We start from the raw sequence: 19794 nt of genomic DNA, 5'->3' as shown, positions 1-19794 counted from the left end.
AATTTAGGGTTGGGGGTACACGAGGGCACCATCTCTCTCTCTCTCTCTCTCTCTCTCTCTATATATATATATATATATATATATATATATATATATATATATATATATATATATATATATATATATAAAGAAAAGTTATAGCTGCCTACCACTTTTCCAGTCTATTGCAAGTGAGCGGGTGTTTTTAGGTTGTTCTTTACAAATCTGACCTTGCAAATGTGTTTGCATAGCCGGTTGCTAGAAAATGACATTTGATCATTCGATTATGTATTTTTTATATTTTTGAGCATTGACTGTCCATCACGACCCATGGACGGAGCACCTATGAATTGAGCAGCTACCAATCTCTCTCTCTCTCTCTCTCTCTCTATATATATATATATATATATATATATATATATATATATATATATATATATATATATATATATATATATAGAGAGAGAGAGAGAGAGAGAGAGAGAGAGAGAGAGGTGAGCCGCCTAAATCATTGGAGTATAAACTGGCTGGAGACGTGTTCAGGACACGTCCAATTCAAACCAGCCTACTTCACCAAGTTGTTCGTCCTTGTCTTCCAGAGAGAGAGAGAGAGAGCAAAATGCGCTACTCCCGTCCCCCACTCTTAAAAATGAGAGAGAGAGAGAGATAGCGAGAGTGTGTAAAAGTACCCTACCGTCATCTATTATTAACAGTAAGAGAGAGAGAGCTCTAATATCAAAGAACATAAGAAATTAGTTTATTGTCCATGTTTTTCCACCATACACCTGGAAATACCTCCTCTCTCCTCTGGTCCTTTTCCTGCACGACACTCCGTTAAATATCAAGATATATTGTTTAATCAAATCATAAACCAAATAATTAAAGTTGTGTGGACCTCGTTCAAAATATTCATGCTAATATATCGTTTTTTTTTCTGGACGCGTTCAACTTGACCACCCAATAAATAGCTCACCTCCCTCCTCTCCTTCCTCGAACTAAACCACCACTAGGTCTCTCTCTCTCTCTCTCTCTCTCATGGGAGAAAGGTCACCAGAGATAGCAGCCAAACGGCTATGGCACATCGTGCGCATAGTCTTCTACATGGTAAGGAAAGGCCTTTCCAAACACAAGATCATGGACGACCTCCATCACATGATGAAGAAAGGCAAACTTGCCGGAAAAGCCATCGGAAATCTCATGTCCGTCCAATATTCCGACCTCAGCTGCCGTACCGAAGGCGTTAGCGTTGTCCCTTATGCACCTAGAGAATATGAATTCAGTTGCAGTAACACCCCGGCCTACACCTTCCCCTTCCACCACAGCAAGCGCAAACACCACCATAAATCCTACCACCACCAACCCCAGCACCATAGCTACCTCTCCTGCATATACCCTCAATCTGCTGATGATGAGTTCGCAGCTGCCGCCTTCCAAAAGGCGCTCGAACTGCTGAATTCCGACTTCTCCAGCAAGGATGCAACCACACCATTGTCCACAGCTGCCTATGGCCTAAGTCCAATGCCTTCTCCATACTCTTTGAGGGTCACAGACTCCCCATTCCCACTAAAAAATGAGGAAGATGATGATAATCACATCGACAAGGAAGCCGAGGAATTCATCGCCAGGTTCAAGGAGCAGCTGCGCTCACAAAGTCACACGACGGCGCTAGAGGCACGTTACTAAGACGCCAAGTGAATTTCCGGGCAAGCGGACGTCTTGCCCGGAAGACAAATTATGGATGTGTTAATAACCTCTGTATGATTTTGTGTTTACAGCACCACAATCTTAATTATGAGATTGTATTTAGCTCGACTTTTGTGATTGGATTTCTCCTTCTACTGCGATGGTGTTAGCATAGAAACTAAATAGATGATAAATTATGGATTGGAGCTGTTTTGGAAAACTATATTATCGCTTTAAGAGTTTTCAAATTTACTTTGATGGGAATGATGGTAAGAAATATATGAGCTAGGCCGTTAAACGAAAGGAACATCATGAATTGGACCATTGCAAATTATGGCACCGGTTGTGTAGGTGATCCGCCACGCTAGTAATTTCAAGTTGGTACATCTACCTGAGTGTTTGAAAATGACCATATGGCAGGAGATGAGATTATATTCATGGTGTTGATGGGCTGGTGATCTTGAAAGGTATTTAAGGCTTGGTAAGAACACCAATCAGTAATGTGAAAGTGGTAAGGTTAATTTGCTTCCAACTGCAGAAGTGGGAAGCTTGGTCTAGTTTCTGAATTGCTCCAATATATATATATATATATATATATATATATATATATATATATATATATATATATATATATATATATATATATATATATATATATATATATATATATATATGCTTCTCTTGATACTGGTGGTAACCAAAGTTGTCATGCAAACACTCTAAGTTGATTTATTTGTTGAAGTAGGGTTTTCCCTAGCTCTTGGTGTATTGGCAGTGAATAAGAAGATTAAGATTCTCTTGTGTTGGGTTGGTAGGCAATTCTACTTGAGATGCATGGTCTAATTCACTTTCAAGCAGTTATGAGTTCCATCGAACCCATTTATGTTTAAACTGGGTTGTTCCCAGTAGTAGAATCGTGAAGAATCACCTGATTCTGATCTTCAATGATATGGAAACAGCAGGTTCTAGATTCCATGAAATGAAATTTCACGTCAAATGACGGGGAATTGTCTAGAAATACGCTCAACCATTTCTGAATTGGTCTGTAGTACAATCTTTTTTCTTTTTTTAGTTTTTCTTTCCTGAGGCAAATCTGTGGTCATGTGAAAAGGAGGAAGAATTGGAACATCTGCAGTCAAACTTTTAACCTTATGATTTTTTTAAAATGTCCGATTGTATATATGTTTTCTAAAATGTTTTCCACATACAAAATATATGCTATATAATTGTAGCATATCTTTTATTTATTTATGCTTATATATATTATATTTATTAGTAATTAACATGTTTCTATAATTGTATGCTGTTTTGAATATGTCTCTATTTTATGAAAATAATAATAAAAAAAGCGCAGATAGTCTAGGCTTCTGGTAGGGGCAACTTGTGAACCTGGCCAAGTTGACAGGACATCACCAGTTCAAAACCCTCGCCGCAATGTAAAAACCGTGCAGACGTCCTCGTGGGAAAGGGGGGACCCCAAGGATTTTACCAACCATAGGGCAATCAACGTAGGGGATTTTTCATATATATATAGGTGGGTAAATGAAAACATTACCAATGGAAAACTCTCTCAAACCTCTTCAATGGACGGTTTACTGGATTTTTGATATTTTTTTCAAAATTCTAACCATAGGAATCAGTTTTTATAAGTTTCAAAACCAACGGTGTACAATTTTCATAAAATTTTGAAGCTCCAAATACCATTTTTTCTATCTAAATTTCATGATCCAAGTGTATAGTAAATCAATCATGCTAAACACATCTGTAGTCAGAATTTTGAAAAAAACACCAACAAATTTACATTGAAGAGGTTTGGGAGGTTTTCATTGGGAAGGTTTGCAGTCTCTTTCTCTCTCTCTCTCTCTCTCTCTCTCTCTCTCTCTCTATATATATATATATATATATATATATATATATATATATATATATATATATATATAATCACCCAATCCAACCGTAGAATTTCCAATCCTTCAAGTGAAAATTAAGCAAACTCTGCACCAATGTTGTCAGCATCGGTATCAGCCCTGAATCGTTTCCGCAACAATTCAGCTGTATCGGCCAAAAAATAATAATAAAACATGATGCGTCAATCAAAACATGACATGTGTTAAAACTATTAAAATAATTTTTAATATTTTTATATTTATTAAAAAATAGTCGTTCTGGGGTGATGCGTATCGATTTTCTGCTCATACGATTGACGTGTACCAATACTGACAACATTAGTAGAGACTGGTTATTTTAAGAGCTGTGAGGGTAGGGAGGATAGATTTACTGAAAAGTAGTATCATGCAGGGGTGACCATTGGGATGGTTGCCGGACGGTCAGTCAAGTGCCCGGCCCTTGACGGGTTGGGCTACAGCAGCAAAATGCAGCCAAAGCCTAAATGAACTCGGACAGGGCCCAGTCCGATTAAATAATCAGACCAAATTCGGGCTGGCCATATTATAAAATACCAAAAATAATCATATTCTATGACAAAAATGATGTATTTACCAAAACTGCCTTACAAAATTTGAAATCCACCTGATGTTGAAATTCACAAATCTCTAGTTGGAAAAGGACCTTTTTACCATTCGCACAAGCAAATTTCTTTCAGATATGCAAACTTTAAGTGAATTTTCTCTCAAATATGTGATTTTCTCTTAAATATGTGAATTTTCTTTCAAATATGCAATTTTTTTCTTAAATATATGAATTTTCTCCTACACCTTTGCAAATGTTCTCTTGCTTATGCCTCTTATGCGACTTTATTAAAAAGAAGCTCACACATTGTTGGGACATTCACAACCATGAGTTGCAAAGGTCTCGAAAATGTGCATACCTTTTTTAACTAAATACTCTCACATTTGTGAATGTCCTAATTGGGTTGCGTTGGGCCAGCCTGATGACCACCCCTAGTATCATGTCTTTACTTTTAACAAACTAATAATGCATTTAAATTTTATACTGTTAGCTCCCTTTCCCACAACTACATTCACCTAAATTTTCTCCTCTTTGCATGCACAAATGGAAACATAGTTGGATTGTGGCCAGGAAGGGAAATGTATTTCATTCTATGTCTTGTTTATATAGAATAAAATAATACACTCTATTTCCAGTAAACAAAAGATTAAAAAGTCCTATATGTTAGTTGAAGTAACAAATCTTTTGTGCATGTTCACATAATTTGTTAGACCCATATAGCTGTTAGTGTCGCTAATGCAAGTTGGCTTTGATGTCTCTACTATGGGTGCAAAAGGATTGCATATGTTCTGATATCCAATCCAAACCCAACATGTTATTTCCTTATTTGGATCTTTAAAGTAAGATCTGAATGTGCATTTAAATATTGGATTAAGGAATTGATTAATCATTTCATTTTTATTTCTGAATGGATCTAGTTTGAAATCCTGATAAAAATTTGATCCAATTATAATTTTGTTTTTTTCATGTAACAGGCTTTCTTTTTTTATCTTTTCTGTTGGAACTAGTGTACACCACATACATTTCAGATTCAGATTCAACCCTACCTTATCTTATATTATTAGATCCTAGCTCAAATTCTGATCTACTATTTGCATTTCATGTTTAGATTTGGATATGGCATGTTTTGGACCATATCCAGTCCATTTACACACCCCTTGCCTGTACTACAAGGATTACCTGCTTACATTGACAACAATATATATAGGGTTTCCCAGTGAATGCTTGTAACTTCTTAGGTCCTAATTGCTATATGTTTAGGTTTAGCTATTTCAACCAATGGACAAAATTTCTTTGAATATGTTCTTGAATTCATTGCCAAACTCAAATTGGAGAAGAAGAATATGGTCCTTCAATTCCTTTTATTGGAACGTTGTTCCTATTTATTTTTGTTTCTAACTGGTCTAGTGCTCTTCTACCTTGGAGAATCCTTATGAGAATTTAGTTGTACCTACAAATTATATAAATACTAGTATTGTTTTAGCTTTACTCATGCTAATGGCATATTTCTATAAAAAAAATGATCGTATTGTATAAAAAAAATGATGCATTTTTTTAAATGCCCTACAATTTTTGAAATGTGCCTCATGTCCAAATTCACAAATTTTTTGTAGTAAAAGAACTTTTTTATCCTTTGCACAACCAAATTTTCTCCAGATGTGTGAACTTCCTTCCAAATATCAAAATATGTGATTTTTCTCTCAAATATGTAAATTTCCTCAAAAATATGTGAATTTTCTCCCACACATTTTTGAATGTTCTCCTAGTTGTGCCCTTTTATGTGATTTTATTAAAAGGAGGTTCGCACATTTTGGAAACATTTACAACCATGAGTTGTGAAGGTCCCCAAAATGTGCACACCTTTTTAACTAAATACTCTCACATTTGTGAATGTCCTAACATTTGCATGCAAATGTCTTGACACATTTGTAAATGCCCTTCTGTCTGTGCCCCTTATGTGATTTTAGTAAAAGGAGTTCACACATTTTGGAAACCTTTGTAACTCATGATTGTGAATGCCATATTGTATTTGTGAATGTCAGATCAGGCAAAAGGTCTCATACCTAGTATTTACAAAAGTATCATTATAGGTAAAAAACCTTTAGTGGTGCTTTGAAAGTGCCGCTAAAGCCTTTTGGTGGAATTCGTATATTTGGGTAAAAATTCATATATTCTCATATTTGGAAGAAATTTTGTATATTTTTAAAGAAATTTATATATTTAGGAGAAAATTTGCATATTAGGATATTTAAGAAGAAGTTTGCATATCTGGAGAAAATTTGTTTGTGTAAAAGGTAAAAAGGGCCTTTTATAGCAAAAAAATTATGAATTTGAAAATCGATCAAATTTTAAAAATTATAGAGCATTTTGAGAAACATGTCACTTTTGAAGTATAATATAGTTTTTTTTTGTAGTTCTATATAGGCCTTACTAATAAAGGGTTGGATTATTTCAGTAAATACATTCAACCAACTCCTATACTTTTGCAATTAATTTAGTATATGAAATATATGATTAAATTAGGCAGTAGAGCAAAAAAAATGGTTGAATCAAAATAATTCCTTAATTTTTATTTCTGTAAAGGGTAATATGAATGTTCTACCATGATTCATCAACACACTAAAGAAGTTAAATGAGATTTTTGATGTAGAGGTAGGACAACATTTCTATTGGCAAATAAGGGGCTTCTAGGTGCATGCCCAAGTACTTATAACTTCTTGGGTCGTAATTGCTTACCGAGTTTTTGAAGATGTTTTCATATTTTCCTCAAATTTGACCATACAAATATATTTTATAAGCTTGATTTTATAGGAATCGACTCTTGGATCACCTAATTCTAATACACAGGTAGGTTTTTATGACTTTAAAACTTGATAGTCTAAATTTTTTATAAATATTCAAGGATTAAAAACATATTTTTAATTAAAAAAACATGATCCAAGTATCATTTTCTAGCAAATTAACCATGATGAATGCATCTGCAAGGCCGAATTTGCATAAACAAGATAAAAACACTTGTTTGCTCGTGGTAGGCCAGAAAAGTGGTAGGCAGCTATATATATATACATATAATAGGATCATATTTATTATTAAGCCAAAGTTGAGTGCAATTATGATTTTTGAAGTGGTAAAATAGAGGCCTAACAACAAAATGGTCATAGTGAATGAATTACTCATATATATTGATAATTATTAGTGGTGCAATTTTTTTTCCTATTTATAAAATCTTGTATGGGTTTGTGATGCAAGTGTGGGAGTAGAATACCACAGGGCAATATTATCCATTTGGATCCATTTTTATTACAAAAAATGACCGTACTATAGGAAAAAAACATGTTTAAAAAATGCCCCGCAATTTACCAAATCGACAAAATTGCAGGTTCTCAATTTTTTCTTGATGCTTTTACCCCTTGCAGGTAAGAATTTTTTATTTTTGCACGTCATGATGCTAAAATAATACACCCACAGAATTCGTCAACAAAAATGCAACTGAGGTTGCACTTTTTAAAAAAAGATTGTGAAATTTCAAACAATTTGCAAAATTTTGAATGAGTTTTGTGCTATCACCTACAAAATCATAAAATTTGCAGAAGTCTGATAATTGCAAAATTACTAAAGAGTATCACATATAGTATTGCGAAATTTCTTTTTCTTCCAAAATTTTATACAAGCATAGTATAAAAGCAAATCTTGGATTTCATAGAAACTAGGTTTTTATGGTCTCTAATCAGTAAAAAATTATGGTCATTTTCTCAGAGCCAAGCATTGGCGGTGAAAACATTGGCAAAAAATTATCGACGGTGAGTTTTTTTGTTAAGGGCATCTTATGGTATGGGTGGCATTGAAAATGAAATCTACAATCCATTCTCATCATAGAGAACGAGATCGATGATGGGGGCCTCCTCTCTAACAAACTGTGATAGCGAGATAGATGTATTTTTTTCTCATCAACACAAAGTCAATGTATCTCATATTCAGCATTTGATCACATGGTATAGGTGGGATAGAAAAAATTAGGAGAACAACACATAGTATAGTATTTTTCTCTCCATCAAAGATGCATTGTATAGAGCATTCTTGAGGCCCAATAGATGGAGTTACCTCTTCATATACTCTATTTTCTCCCCATCAAAGAGGCAGTGAGAAGCAACATTCTTGTTAAAGAATGAAATGAATGCAATGTATGAGCGACTTCGCTTTGTGATAAAAAATAAAATGAATGCAATGTATGAGAATCTTCATTTTGTAAAAGAATCGAATGAATGCAATGTATAAGCGAATTCATTTTGTGAAAGAATAATGCTTTGTTTCTCAACTCCTTTTTTGCATTTGAATGCCCTATTTTGCAAACTCCAAATGTTGGCCATACGTCAATGATTTTTTTGAAAAATCTCTTACAATAGTGAAGGAGAATAAAAATTTTTGCAAAAAAAAAGAATTTCACAATACCGGTGTGATGCTAATGAGAAATTTCTCAATATCAAACTTTTTGCGAATTTTTATATGTACTTATGAAATTCCTTTCTGATTTAAAAAGGATGAAAGAAAATTTGTATGAACCTTCCAAAATTCTTTTCTGATTTAAAAAGAATAAACTAAAATTTGCTTGTACCTTATGAAATTCCTTCCTGATGCGAAAAATCACCAGTTATGAAATTCGCATGTATAATTGATTCTAATAAACATATCAATCACCTATTCTATAACAACACATATCAAACAAAATATAAGATTAAATAACTCCATTCCATGTTATATACATAATTTATTCTCATAAACAAATCAATCACTTGTTATACCCATAATACATAAACAAATTAATCATCTGTTACACATACACCACATAAACAAATCAATCACTTATTATATAAATAATTCATTCTACTCAAAAAACAAGAATTAAACAACTTCATTCTGTGTTATATATACAATTCATTCTCCTCAAAAAATAAGAATCAAATAATTTTATCCTTATTATATACACAATTCATTTTCTTCAAAAAACAAGAATCAAACAACTTCATTTCTTGTTATATACACATTTTATTCTCATAAACAAATCAATCACCTATTACACACACAACATATAAACAAATCAATCACCTATTATATAAATCATTCATTCTACTCAAAAAACAAGAATCAAACAACTTCATTCTATGTTATATATGCAATTCATTCTCATCAAAAAACAAGAATCAAACAACTTCATACTTTGTTATATACACAATTCATTCTCCTCAAAAAATAAGAATCAAACAGTTTCATTCCTTGTTATATACACAATCCATTCATAAACAAACACATATACATGATAAGACTCTCCATCTGCTTTTATTGCCACAAGCATAATGGTCACCTTCATCCACAAGGGCAAGTGCATCCTCTAGCTTAAACTCTTCATCAACTTTCATTGCTGCAAACTCAACCCTCATTGCCTAATCTCAAGTATTGCATATACAAAAAGACATATATTCCACAATCATACATGTAACAATCATATATTAAGTAAACAAACATATACAAAAGTAATTACCAGTTTGATTGCTTAGGAATATCTACCATAATAGTGGCTGACCATTTTGCAACAAAACATTAAACCAAATAAGTAATTGAATAAAAGAAGCACAATATAAAAAAAATATTATGTAAACTACAAAAAAGCATGTTTTAGACTATTTTTAAAATGTATTGAATACTCACACATTACTTCCTAATCATTTTTCTGCATGTTGTGGCCAAGCTCATGACATACATTGCACTTGTATGGTACCACCTCCTTGTGTTTCGTTATTCATCTCCTCACTTTAAGTCATGTTGCTTTCTTAATTGACACTGGTGGTAATATGGGAATAAGGGTCAGGAAAAAGTCACATTGCTTTCTTAATTGATGTTGTTTTCATTCTCCGTGTAGGACATTATAGGCCATCAAATGAAATGAATAAGTACCATATGCAGTTCGATATGATTCAATTGTATAGAATTTATCACGGTAATCATCTGAAAGATTGGTCTCATACAAAATGCATGTGATGACATGATCGTAAGGAATCCTGCTAACTTGTCACTCTTCACAAGTGCATTTCATACTCTCAAGATCAACACAATAAACGTGCTTTCGGTTACAGGATTCATAATGATGGTAGAGGCAATGCACTACTACTACTCATAGCTTCTGTGCTTCTATCTGACGCTCCTTAGTCTTTGTCATTACCTTAGATACCACTATGTGAGTCATTTTCTCCTCGTTAGCCCTTCTTTTCTCGTAAAGTTTCATCAACATTAGACGAAGGTTCTCAATAAGTGAGATTAAGGGCTTGTCACGTACAAAGAGAATCAATGAATTAAAGCACTCTGTTATATTAGAGGTTAAGCACCCGTACCTTCTAGTGAAAAAATAATTGTTAGTCCAATGTATCGATTTTACTTTATTAGCAAACACTTTGCTCATGGATTTTTTAAATATAAAAATGACATTGTCATTAGTGGGTGCTTTGACGATGCACCACCAGTATGCACTAAGTGATACACCAAATTTCTTCAAAAAGTTCTCAGTCAAGTTCTTCATGCAATATTCATAATGACAGTTACACCATGTGCGAGGGACAACATATAGAAGCCCATCATGCCTTTCTGAGATAATTGTTAATTGTTGTTTAACCTTAGCTTTATCATCATCATGAATATCTACTTGTTTCTTTACATGCCTCAAAAACTGTTTTCATGACTTCTTTAACTCCTTATCTACCACTCCAAATGCTACATGTAACATATCACTAGAAGCATTAATAGTGCAAGCGAACAACAAATTACTCATGTATTTTTCTTTTAAAAAGGTGTCATCTACCATAAGAAGTGGAGGTCATCATTGGACAAACTCATGAATGCATGGTCAGAAGAATGGGAACATGTACTTAAATCTACTGTTTGTATCATTCTCAATGAATACTACTGATATAGGGTTAGTTGTCATCAAATGATGACAATAAGCAAGAAAAATCCTAAAAAACTCTTTGAATAAACCATATAGCATCAGCCTAGTCAATTCACGTCCACATCATGCATATTTATAAGAAACCTCCATACCTACAGCACGACTGAGGTCATTCATAATTTTTCTTGGAGTCATCTTCGAGTTATCATGCAAGTGTCCATGAATAACATATATAATCTACTTCATAGACACTTTTTTTGCAACAAGGTTACCTAGCGATCCACCACATGTATGCTCACTTTGGTACCTCTTCACTTTAAAGAACATTGTTTCGTGCATCTTTATGTAGTATATTTTTTACGGGCAATGTATCATAGTTCTGGGTTCTTTCTCATACATACGAGAGTGACTGTTACTGCAGTTCTTCAGAAACTTTGTTTTAAAGCCATTCCTAATAACATAATCTCTCAAAAACTTGCGTCGCTGCTCAAGATCAGTAAACATTTAATTTTGCGATCGTTTGACTCTATTAATAGGTACTAAAATTGTTTGCATTCATTACTTTTTTATTATGTAACTCATCATACAACTAAGAAGTCTATGCATCAATTATTTTTAATTGATCTTCATTGAATGAGAAACTATTCATTGAGAACCAAGGGTTTGACTTCCCAAATGTCATTAGCGCATCATTCTCTCTTCCAAATCATTACTAATTTGGTCCTCCCCTACCATTTCTGAGTCCGGTCCAATCGATATAGTATACTTAGAATCATTGCTATCATCTGATTCTGCATTATACCCGTTATCGCTGCTAGCACAAACTGACTGATCAGCTATACAAACTAAATCAAAATTCATCGTATCTATGACTCTCTTTGCTTTAAAAAATACAATATTCTTGCATTCTCAACTTTCAAGATTAACCAAAAAATAATACTTCTAGTTCAAGCATAAATTTGAAAGATCATCAACCTTTACCTAGATTTGTCATATGCATTGGAAGGTTGGGTGTCATACAACATTCTGTGATGAAGATCACCGACACTAGTTTGTCCAAGTGGTTTTACATCATTTGCAGTGATCCTCTCATCATTAACTATTAGAAATGGTGGGAAGTTCACTAGAGAAGTGAGCACAATAACTGTTGGCTGAGATAGATGCAGATTATCCATAAAAAATTTATCATTTCATTCTTGTACATCACTTCGACCATGTCTTATACATCACTTCAGACTGCCACTTGATGTTTAACTATGCATCCTCTAACTTCTTGTTTAACTTCACAAATATTATCAATTTGTGTAGCTTTACTAGCAACTAAGTAAATATTACCCCTATACAACATTGATTGTATATCATCGTCGTCCAATAGATTTGTTCATATATCTTTCATATATCCACATTAGCATTAATGCTTCTAGGGTTTTCTCTTTGCTTATTATAAATACTCGTTATAGATCTATCTCATTATAGAGAGATAGAAAGGGAGTTGGATGAATGATTATTGATTATTTTAGTTAATTTTCCTTCAAATTTTATGTTATTCCTATTTTTCAGTCTTTTAGTTTCATAACTGCATTATGGTACAGATGTGATTTATATGCTTGTTTTTATAGGAATCACTTCTTGTAATATTTGACTCCGAGATGCATGGATAGGTTTTTATAAGGTTTCAAAAATCAACAATCTACAATTTTCATACATTTTTGAGGCTCCAAATACCATTTTTTCATCCAAAATGCATTATCCAAGTGTCCCTTTCTAGTAAATCAATCATGCTGAACACACCTATGGGGTCAGAATTTCAAAAAATACCCAAAAATCAACTATCATGTTTCATTTAGTAGGTTTTGTATCTTGTAGGTTTCCATTATATATGTGTGTGTGTGTGTGTGTGATTTTTTTAAATTAATTACTTCCCTTTTGTGAATGATTTCATTTAGAAAAAATATGTGCCTGTATATGACTTGGTTCAACTTGTTTAACTTGCCATCTCAGCAATCATCATATTCTTTGTGGCTTTATTCACTTATTCTCTCTTGTAGCATATTGGTGAAGCCCAAGGGACGTCACAAGTTCAAAACCCACAGGCGCAGCGCTTGCTGCAAGTTTGAAACTAGGTGTACCCCCATGGCCATTGGTAGGGAAAACCTCGACCGTTTCACCAATCGCAGGCCTGCCAATTTGTAGTTAAGGATGAGGAATATTTTCTTTAGCTTAAAAGAAAATCTTACAGGAGAGAATAAGCAAATAATGCCACAAAGGGAACAGTCTATGCGATATAAATAATATATGTACAAGAGAGTGTGGGGTTGGCCTAAAATGATAACTATCCATCCTTCAATAGTGTCACAATTCGTATATATCACAAGTTGAAGTAGGGGCAGACGGAAAAAGAAGGAAAGAAGAAAAGGGATGGCAGAAAAGGACCTTAATAAATAGGGGGCAATGGAGCAGTAGCCCTCTTTACTCAAATAATTGAAGGGTCTCTCTCTCGTGTAATAAAGCCTGTTGATGACACGTTCAGCGCGCTTACTTTGCCCATTCAAATGCATAAGTTTCGTTCCTATCTTGTCCCCACATACCGCAATTATTCAGTCTTATAGTTATCTCTCATTTTTCATTGGTCACAGATGATTATCTCAAAAGTTTGGTTAGGGAAAAGTACAGGACCTGGGACTATTCTCAAAAAAAGTTGACACTTGGCTTTGTGTAGTCCCTTACGGCTCATTTGTTTCACCTAAATGGCGAGAAAACTTGCTCATTTTCTTATGAAGGTGGATATTTTCTTATGAAAGTGATTATCACATGCGATCAGTAGTCTGCCATTGCCATCATCCATCACTATCCATCGTAAGGGCACTTAAGTCCATTCTTGATAGAAGTATTTTTTTTTTTTGCCATAGATGAAATAGGAAACAATCGCCAAGAAAAATTTAAACACTAAACAATGGATCAGAGGCTTTGGCACTCATGCAGCCAATTATGCATGTGATTGTGAAGCTGGTCCCTTGTATTATTGGGCCAAGGGACTTTGGTCACCAACTTCTTTCATATTAGGTGAAAGTGAGGCCCATTTTGGGATCCACATATTTAAGGGCATGTTGGGTATCAACATGACTGGAATTGTCAACGCTCTTTCAGAGAAATCTGAAAAGGGTACAAAGTCTACCCTATTGGTCTCTTCAAGATGAGCTATAGGGGATGCAGAGTAAAGAAAGTGAGCAATAGGGGATTTTTATAAAATTGAAGTGGACAATGCTTATTTTGGTTTTCTTATATATATATATATATATATATATATATATATATATATATATATATATATATATATATATATACATGGTGGTATATACTTGATTGACATAGAGCTAAGCTCCAAAAGCAAAATCTGACAATTGAATCATATTTAGCATGTTCTATTTATTATTTTCATGTGTTCAAGTTCACTCGAATTTTATACCATTTTAAACCACTCTTATTTTATGAATTATGAGCAGTTGATTTTCACCGTCTAAAAAATGAAATCTTATGGTATATTAGACATGATAAAACTTCCTAACATCGTAAATAAGCTATGCTAAATACATCTATATAACTAGATTTACCATTTGGTGGCTACATCTGTAAAACTAGGAGAGTGTACCACAGTATGGTGCCACGGTAGGAATCATCATGTCTGTGTATATATATGTAGGGGTGGCAATCGGTTGGCGGGTTGGCGTGTCAGCATACCTCAACCCGAACCCGACCCGTTTATTAAACGGGTCGACTGTGGCAAACACGAACCCAACCCGTTTAATAAACGGGTAACCCGACACAACCCGCCAACCCATTTAATAAATGGGTTGGGTCGGGTAAACGGGTTTTCAGGTTGGCGGATCGGGTTGGCAGGTTGGCGGGTCAGGTTGGCGGGTTGACCCACCCGCCTAACCCGTTTATTAAACGGGTCAGCCGGGTTGGCGGGTTGGCATACCCCCAACCCGAACCCGACCTGTTTAATAAACGGGTTACGCGGGTCGACCCGTTTATTAAACGGGTTGGCTTAAGCCCAACCCGAACCCGCCTAAGAGGCGGGTTGGCGGGTCGTGTCAGAAATTGCCACCCCTATATATATGCATACGATTGAATGTATCATCTAATGCCCAACCTTCGGATGCAACATAAATTCTTTTCTCACTTTTTCAACCTTTAGTGGCAGTCATTGCCCTTCTAGCGGTGGTCAAGGACTGCCGCTAAAAGTGTAAAATGCACAGTGGTGGAAAACCATCCACTAACAATGGACACTTTGTATGTATATATATATAGAGAGAGAGAGAGGGAAAGAGAAAAAAGATAGAGTAATGTGTAGGTTCGAGACTATTTATGTGTCCCAAACTATCCCACACCCCATTCAAAACTCACTTGCATGTGTTTTTTGCTTAATCCAAACTCATAGATGTATTTGTCATTGCTTATTCACTAAGAACTATCTTTGAGATCAAATTAATTTTAAAAAATTATTTGATTTTTAGTTAACCAAGTTTTTGTTGTAATATGAACTATTGGGAGGGTGTTGCATGTTCTCCCCTGAAGACGCAAGGTTTGCTATAGTGCATATTCGGGGGTCCGAATGAGCGCTACATATATAAGCATGTGGGGCTCGTATCCCCATGTGTGTTGACATCACTTAGCATCGGAGTTTGGTGCGGTCGCAAAGACTTATATACCCTTTCCCGACATTCTCGCCATGAAATGAGGGTTTGAGAAAAGGACAAAAATGTCTTCCATCTAGAAAAGGGAGGATGATCTTAACTTTTCAAAAAGTCCAAACGTTCTATTTTCACCCTAAGCAGTAAACTACTATGTTGTCAGCGGATCACCCTTTGACGATGCACCATCTGATGTAACAGGAGCTTCATTTGATGGCACACCCTTTACCGTCGTCTGCTGCTGTCGAAGCACCCTTTGTCGTTATCTCGAGTCCAGGTTCCCACCTTGATTTTTAGCTTGTGTTACAACACATTGCCGCCTTTTCGTTCCTACCTTGTGTTACAAAACATTCATGGGTACGTTCCTACCTTGTGGAGATAACTATAAATCAATCGACTGGTTTGATCATTGGTGGGTGTCATAGGGGCATTTGTCGGCCATCTCTTTTTACAGTCTTCTCTTTTTCTTCATTTTTGTTAGGCAGTATGGAAAAAAGCAATGACGCACAAACATTCCAACAAGTGCCATTAAGACATCGTGAGTACCTTTTCATATCATCATGCTATTGTTAAAGAACGTATGTCGGCGTGAGTGCCATTAAGGTATTCTTTTGTTATTGCAGGTAGATGTTATCTTTTTGATGGTTGAAAAATTAAAGATATTTGTAAGACATTGGGACCTATTGACAAGAATGCTTGTTTACAGATGCGAGGAAGGGCCTCTACCCCATCCGGCATCATCCATTCACTTAGTATATGCAATGTAACGCAAATCATGGTTGTAGTAACATACTATCGATTTGTGAGATATTATTTTGTTTGTTAATATCGATTTGTAAGCTATTATGCTGAATTTTTGTATCGATTTGTAATATATTATGCGATATGTATATCGATTTGTAAGATATTATGTGTTTTGTAGTGTCAATTTGTAAGCTATTATGCTGAATTGTCGTATCGATTTATAATATATCATGCAATATGTATATCGATTTGTAAGATATTATGTGTTTTCTAGTTTCGATTTGTAAGATATTTGTAGACAGAATTTTAAAACATGTGCGTGCAAAAATACATTGTTGCGCGCTTGTGGTGGTGATTTTCATATTCAAATTGTTGCTCATTTATCAATTTCTATTAAAATCGGTTCACAGTGTCATAGATATAATTAAATTGTTGTCACATGAATCGCTATCGTCAACACACATATACGACAAATCATTTCTTTTATTGGCATGGTAAATAACAACTCGATGCATAGTATAAGCAAATAACAAATCGTTGTTGCTTTTATACTATGATTCATTCAATCATTTCTTTGACTTGCTTAACCTTATCAGTATCCATGGTTATAAGAATCTTTGGAAATTCGGGCGCTCGTTATTCCAATTCAACTTAAAGATGATGATGAGCGAAATCTTAATTCATTCTTCTATCCGCCTTGACTTGAAATCGAATTAATTTCTTAGTGAAAGCTTTGGAGTGAACCAAGGATCTCCCCATTTTGACGATTAAGAGTAGAATTTGCTCGATTTCCTATAGATGATCTTTAATTGCCTTTGGCCCCACTTGCATCTCAAGCCTGATAGAAACCACCACTACCGCATGTTTACTAAGATCATCATAGATTATTAATGTGTGCATTCCATTATCGCTCCAGATTTTAGTCCCCACGAGCATATGTAACGAAAAATAATTAATTATTTCTTCGCTCAATTAATTATCTCCTAATTTTCATTAATATTAATTAATAGATCTATTTCCTCTTTGCTCTTAGAGATATAAAGCATTCCACATAGCATTCTAAAACCTCCCTTTCCCATACCCTCACTTCCACTTTCCTCCCAAACCCATGGTATTCCAGTTCTCGCTTGCGGGTGGACAAAAAAAGACTAGCTTGAATGGGTGACTTCAGATAAGACTCTTTTCTAGCACATCACAAGGGACGGGCATGGGTAGGGTTAGTCATAAGCCGAGATGTATAGGTTCATAAGGATAATGAGAGTCCATTGATTCACGGATGTCCAACTACTAGCCCTGGTCCAATTCCGATCCCTGATCAATAAGGGCAGTCAAACAAATCTGAATTGGATGGATCGAGGGTCTGAAATCATTGAGCCTAGAAATTTCAATGTTGGGACTCATTAAAGAAAGGGTCAAGTTACATAGATGAATTGGGGGCTCGGGTCCAAAGGAAAGAAATTGACCAATAGGAGATAGTATTGATCGAACTTGAAACCTCGATTAAAAGAGTCAGGCTGGGGGTGAGGGAATCCTCTCCCAGAAAGGTGCAACATTGTGCAATCTCTAGTTAGGGTTGAGTACCTATCCTAATGGAACTCTCTCATTCCAATGATCGGAAAGAGAAGTTATTCATTCATTACTCCAATTTACATTTTATGGCGACCAACAGATTGTTGTTTCGTTGGTAACAATCAATCATTCATTGACTACCAGTCACAGATAGACCAAAGGTGAATGCTCATCACTTACCGATTGCTTAGGCTACTACCTACTATGTTGAAAGGCAAATGTGCAAGCCCTTCAATGAAAAAGGAATTAGGAATGCACTCTATCCTTCTTAGATCCAGCATGCTCTCACTATTTTGAATAAGGATGACGACTACATGAGATGAAAAACATTCTATGGGGCTTTCTTTTTAATGCTACTTTTCACTATTCTCCCTATCTTGATATTTGGAAACGTAGTAAATGTAAGCGTTGGCTAACACAAATTGATTTCCTGCTTATGACAGTGGTGAGCTTATCATCTGGTTGCAGTGAAGATGATGTATCTCAATCATTGAAAAGTTATGGAGAAGTGGACATTTATACTAATGACACACCTGAAGAAGTGAACATATGCACTAATGATGTACATGATAAGAAGGGTGCATACACTGAGAATGTACATGATAGTACACTTGACTCTATTCTCGTAGAAGGAATGCAGTTTAATAATGCGGAAGCTGCATATAAATTTTACAATGATTATGCCTTAAAACTTGGCTTCAGTGTTAGAAGGTATTCTTGGTCAAAAAATAAACAGGGTGTCATGGTGAGAAAGACATATGTTTGTTCTAAGGAAGGTTGGAAGAAGTCAAGTGAAAATCTAACAAGGAGCAAGTTAGATTCAAGATGTGGATGTCCAACAAGAATGGTGTTAAGAAGACTTCCGAATGAAAAATATGTAGTTCATACTTTAATCAGTGATCATAACCATGAATTATCAGCTTCATTTATGACTCCTATGTTAAGGTCACATCGTAAAATAACTAAACCCCATGCTGCAATTGCTGAAATAGCTGATAACGTTGGCATTGCACTACGGAAGTAATACAATTTATGTGCACACATAGATGGTGGTCTCAAAAATGTGCCATTCACACCTATGGATCTACGAAACCACTTGAGAAGGAAGATGACATATAACATGAAGAATGAAGAAATATGTTCTTTGGTTGATTACTTACATAAGAAATCAAGCATTGACTATGGTTTCTTTAGTGTAATGCAACTGAATGAAAATAGATATGCTTTGAATATGTTTTGGGCAGATTCAAAGTCAAGAGTAGATTATGAATGCTTCATTGATGTGCTTATTTTTTATGTCAGTAAATATTAATACTGAACAATGGCCATTTATGCAGTTTTTCGCAGTGAACCATCACTCACAGAGTTGTATATTAGGCGGTATTTTTTTGTATGACCTGACCAAAAAAAGCTTTGAGTGGTTGTTCAAAGTATTTACACAAGCAATGAATGGAAAGCAAACTGAAGTTGTACTTACAGATGGTGATCACGCAATTACGGCTATTGTGTCTCATGTATGGCCAGATGCACATCATTTCCTATGTTTGTGACATATCTTTCAAAATACAGCAAAGAACATATGACACATATTTAATCAAAAGACAAGGTTTGACAAAAAGTTTACACGGTGTGTACTTGAGAGTATAGACGAGGTCACTTTTATGTCTGATTGAGAGGAAATGACTCAGATGTACGACCTTGAAGACTATATGTGGTTATAAA

At 34.9% G+C, this 19794-nt stretch overlaps 1 protein-coding gene across 1 annotated transcript; it reads left to right on the top strand.

Moving 5' to 3' along the window:
* Positions 1 to 992: 992 nt before the first annotated feature.
* On the top strand, positions 993 to 1861 carry LOC149814830 (uncharacterized). Its single transcript, XM_089989412.1, has one exon. The coding sequence runs from the start codon at positions 1015 to 1017 to the stop codon at positions 1660 to 1662; it is 648 nt and encodes a 215-aa protein (XP_089845538.1). The 5' UTR covers positions 993 to 1014; the 3' UTR covers positions 1663 to 1861.
* Positions 1862 to 19794: the final 17933 nt, after the last annotated feature.

Source organism: Nuphar pumila, chromosome 15 (assembly GCF_984573655.1).
Source record: "Nuphar pumila chromosome 15, dmNupPumi1.hap1.1, whole genome shotgun sequence".
Lineage (NCBI taxonomy): Eukaryota > Viridiplantae > Streptophyta > Magnoliopsida > Nymphaeales > Nymphaeaceae > Nuphar > Nuphar pumila.
This window is presented reverse-complemented; position numbering and strand designations above follow the sequence as displayed.

Bases quoted from the DNA above. Each gene is read 5' to 3' on its own strand.
- LOC149814830 (XM_089989412.1), top strand. From the start codon at position 1,015: ATGGGAGAAAGGTCACCAGAGATAGCAGCCAAACGGCTATGGCACATC.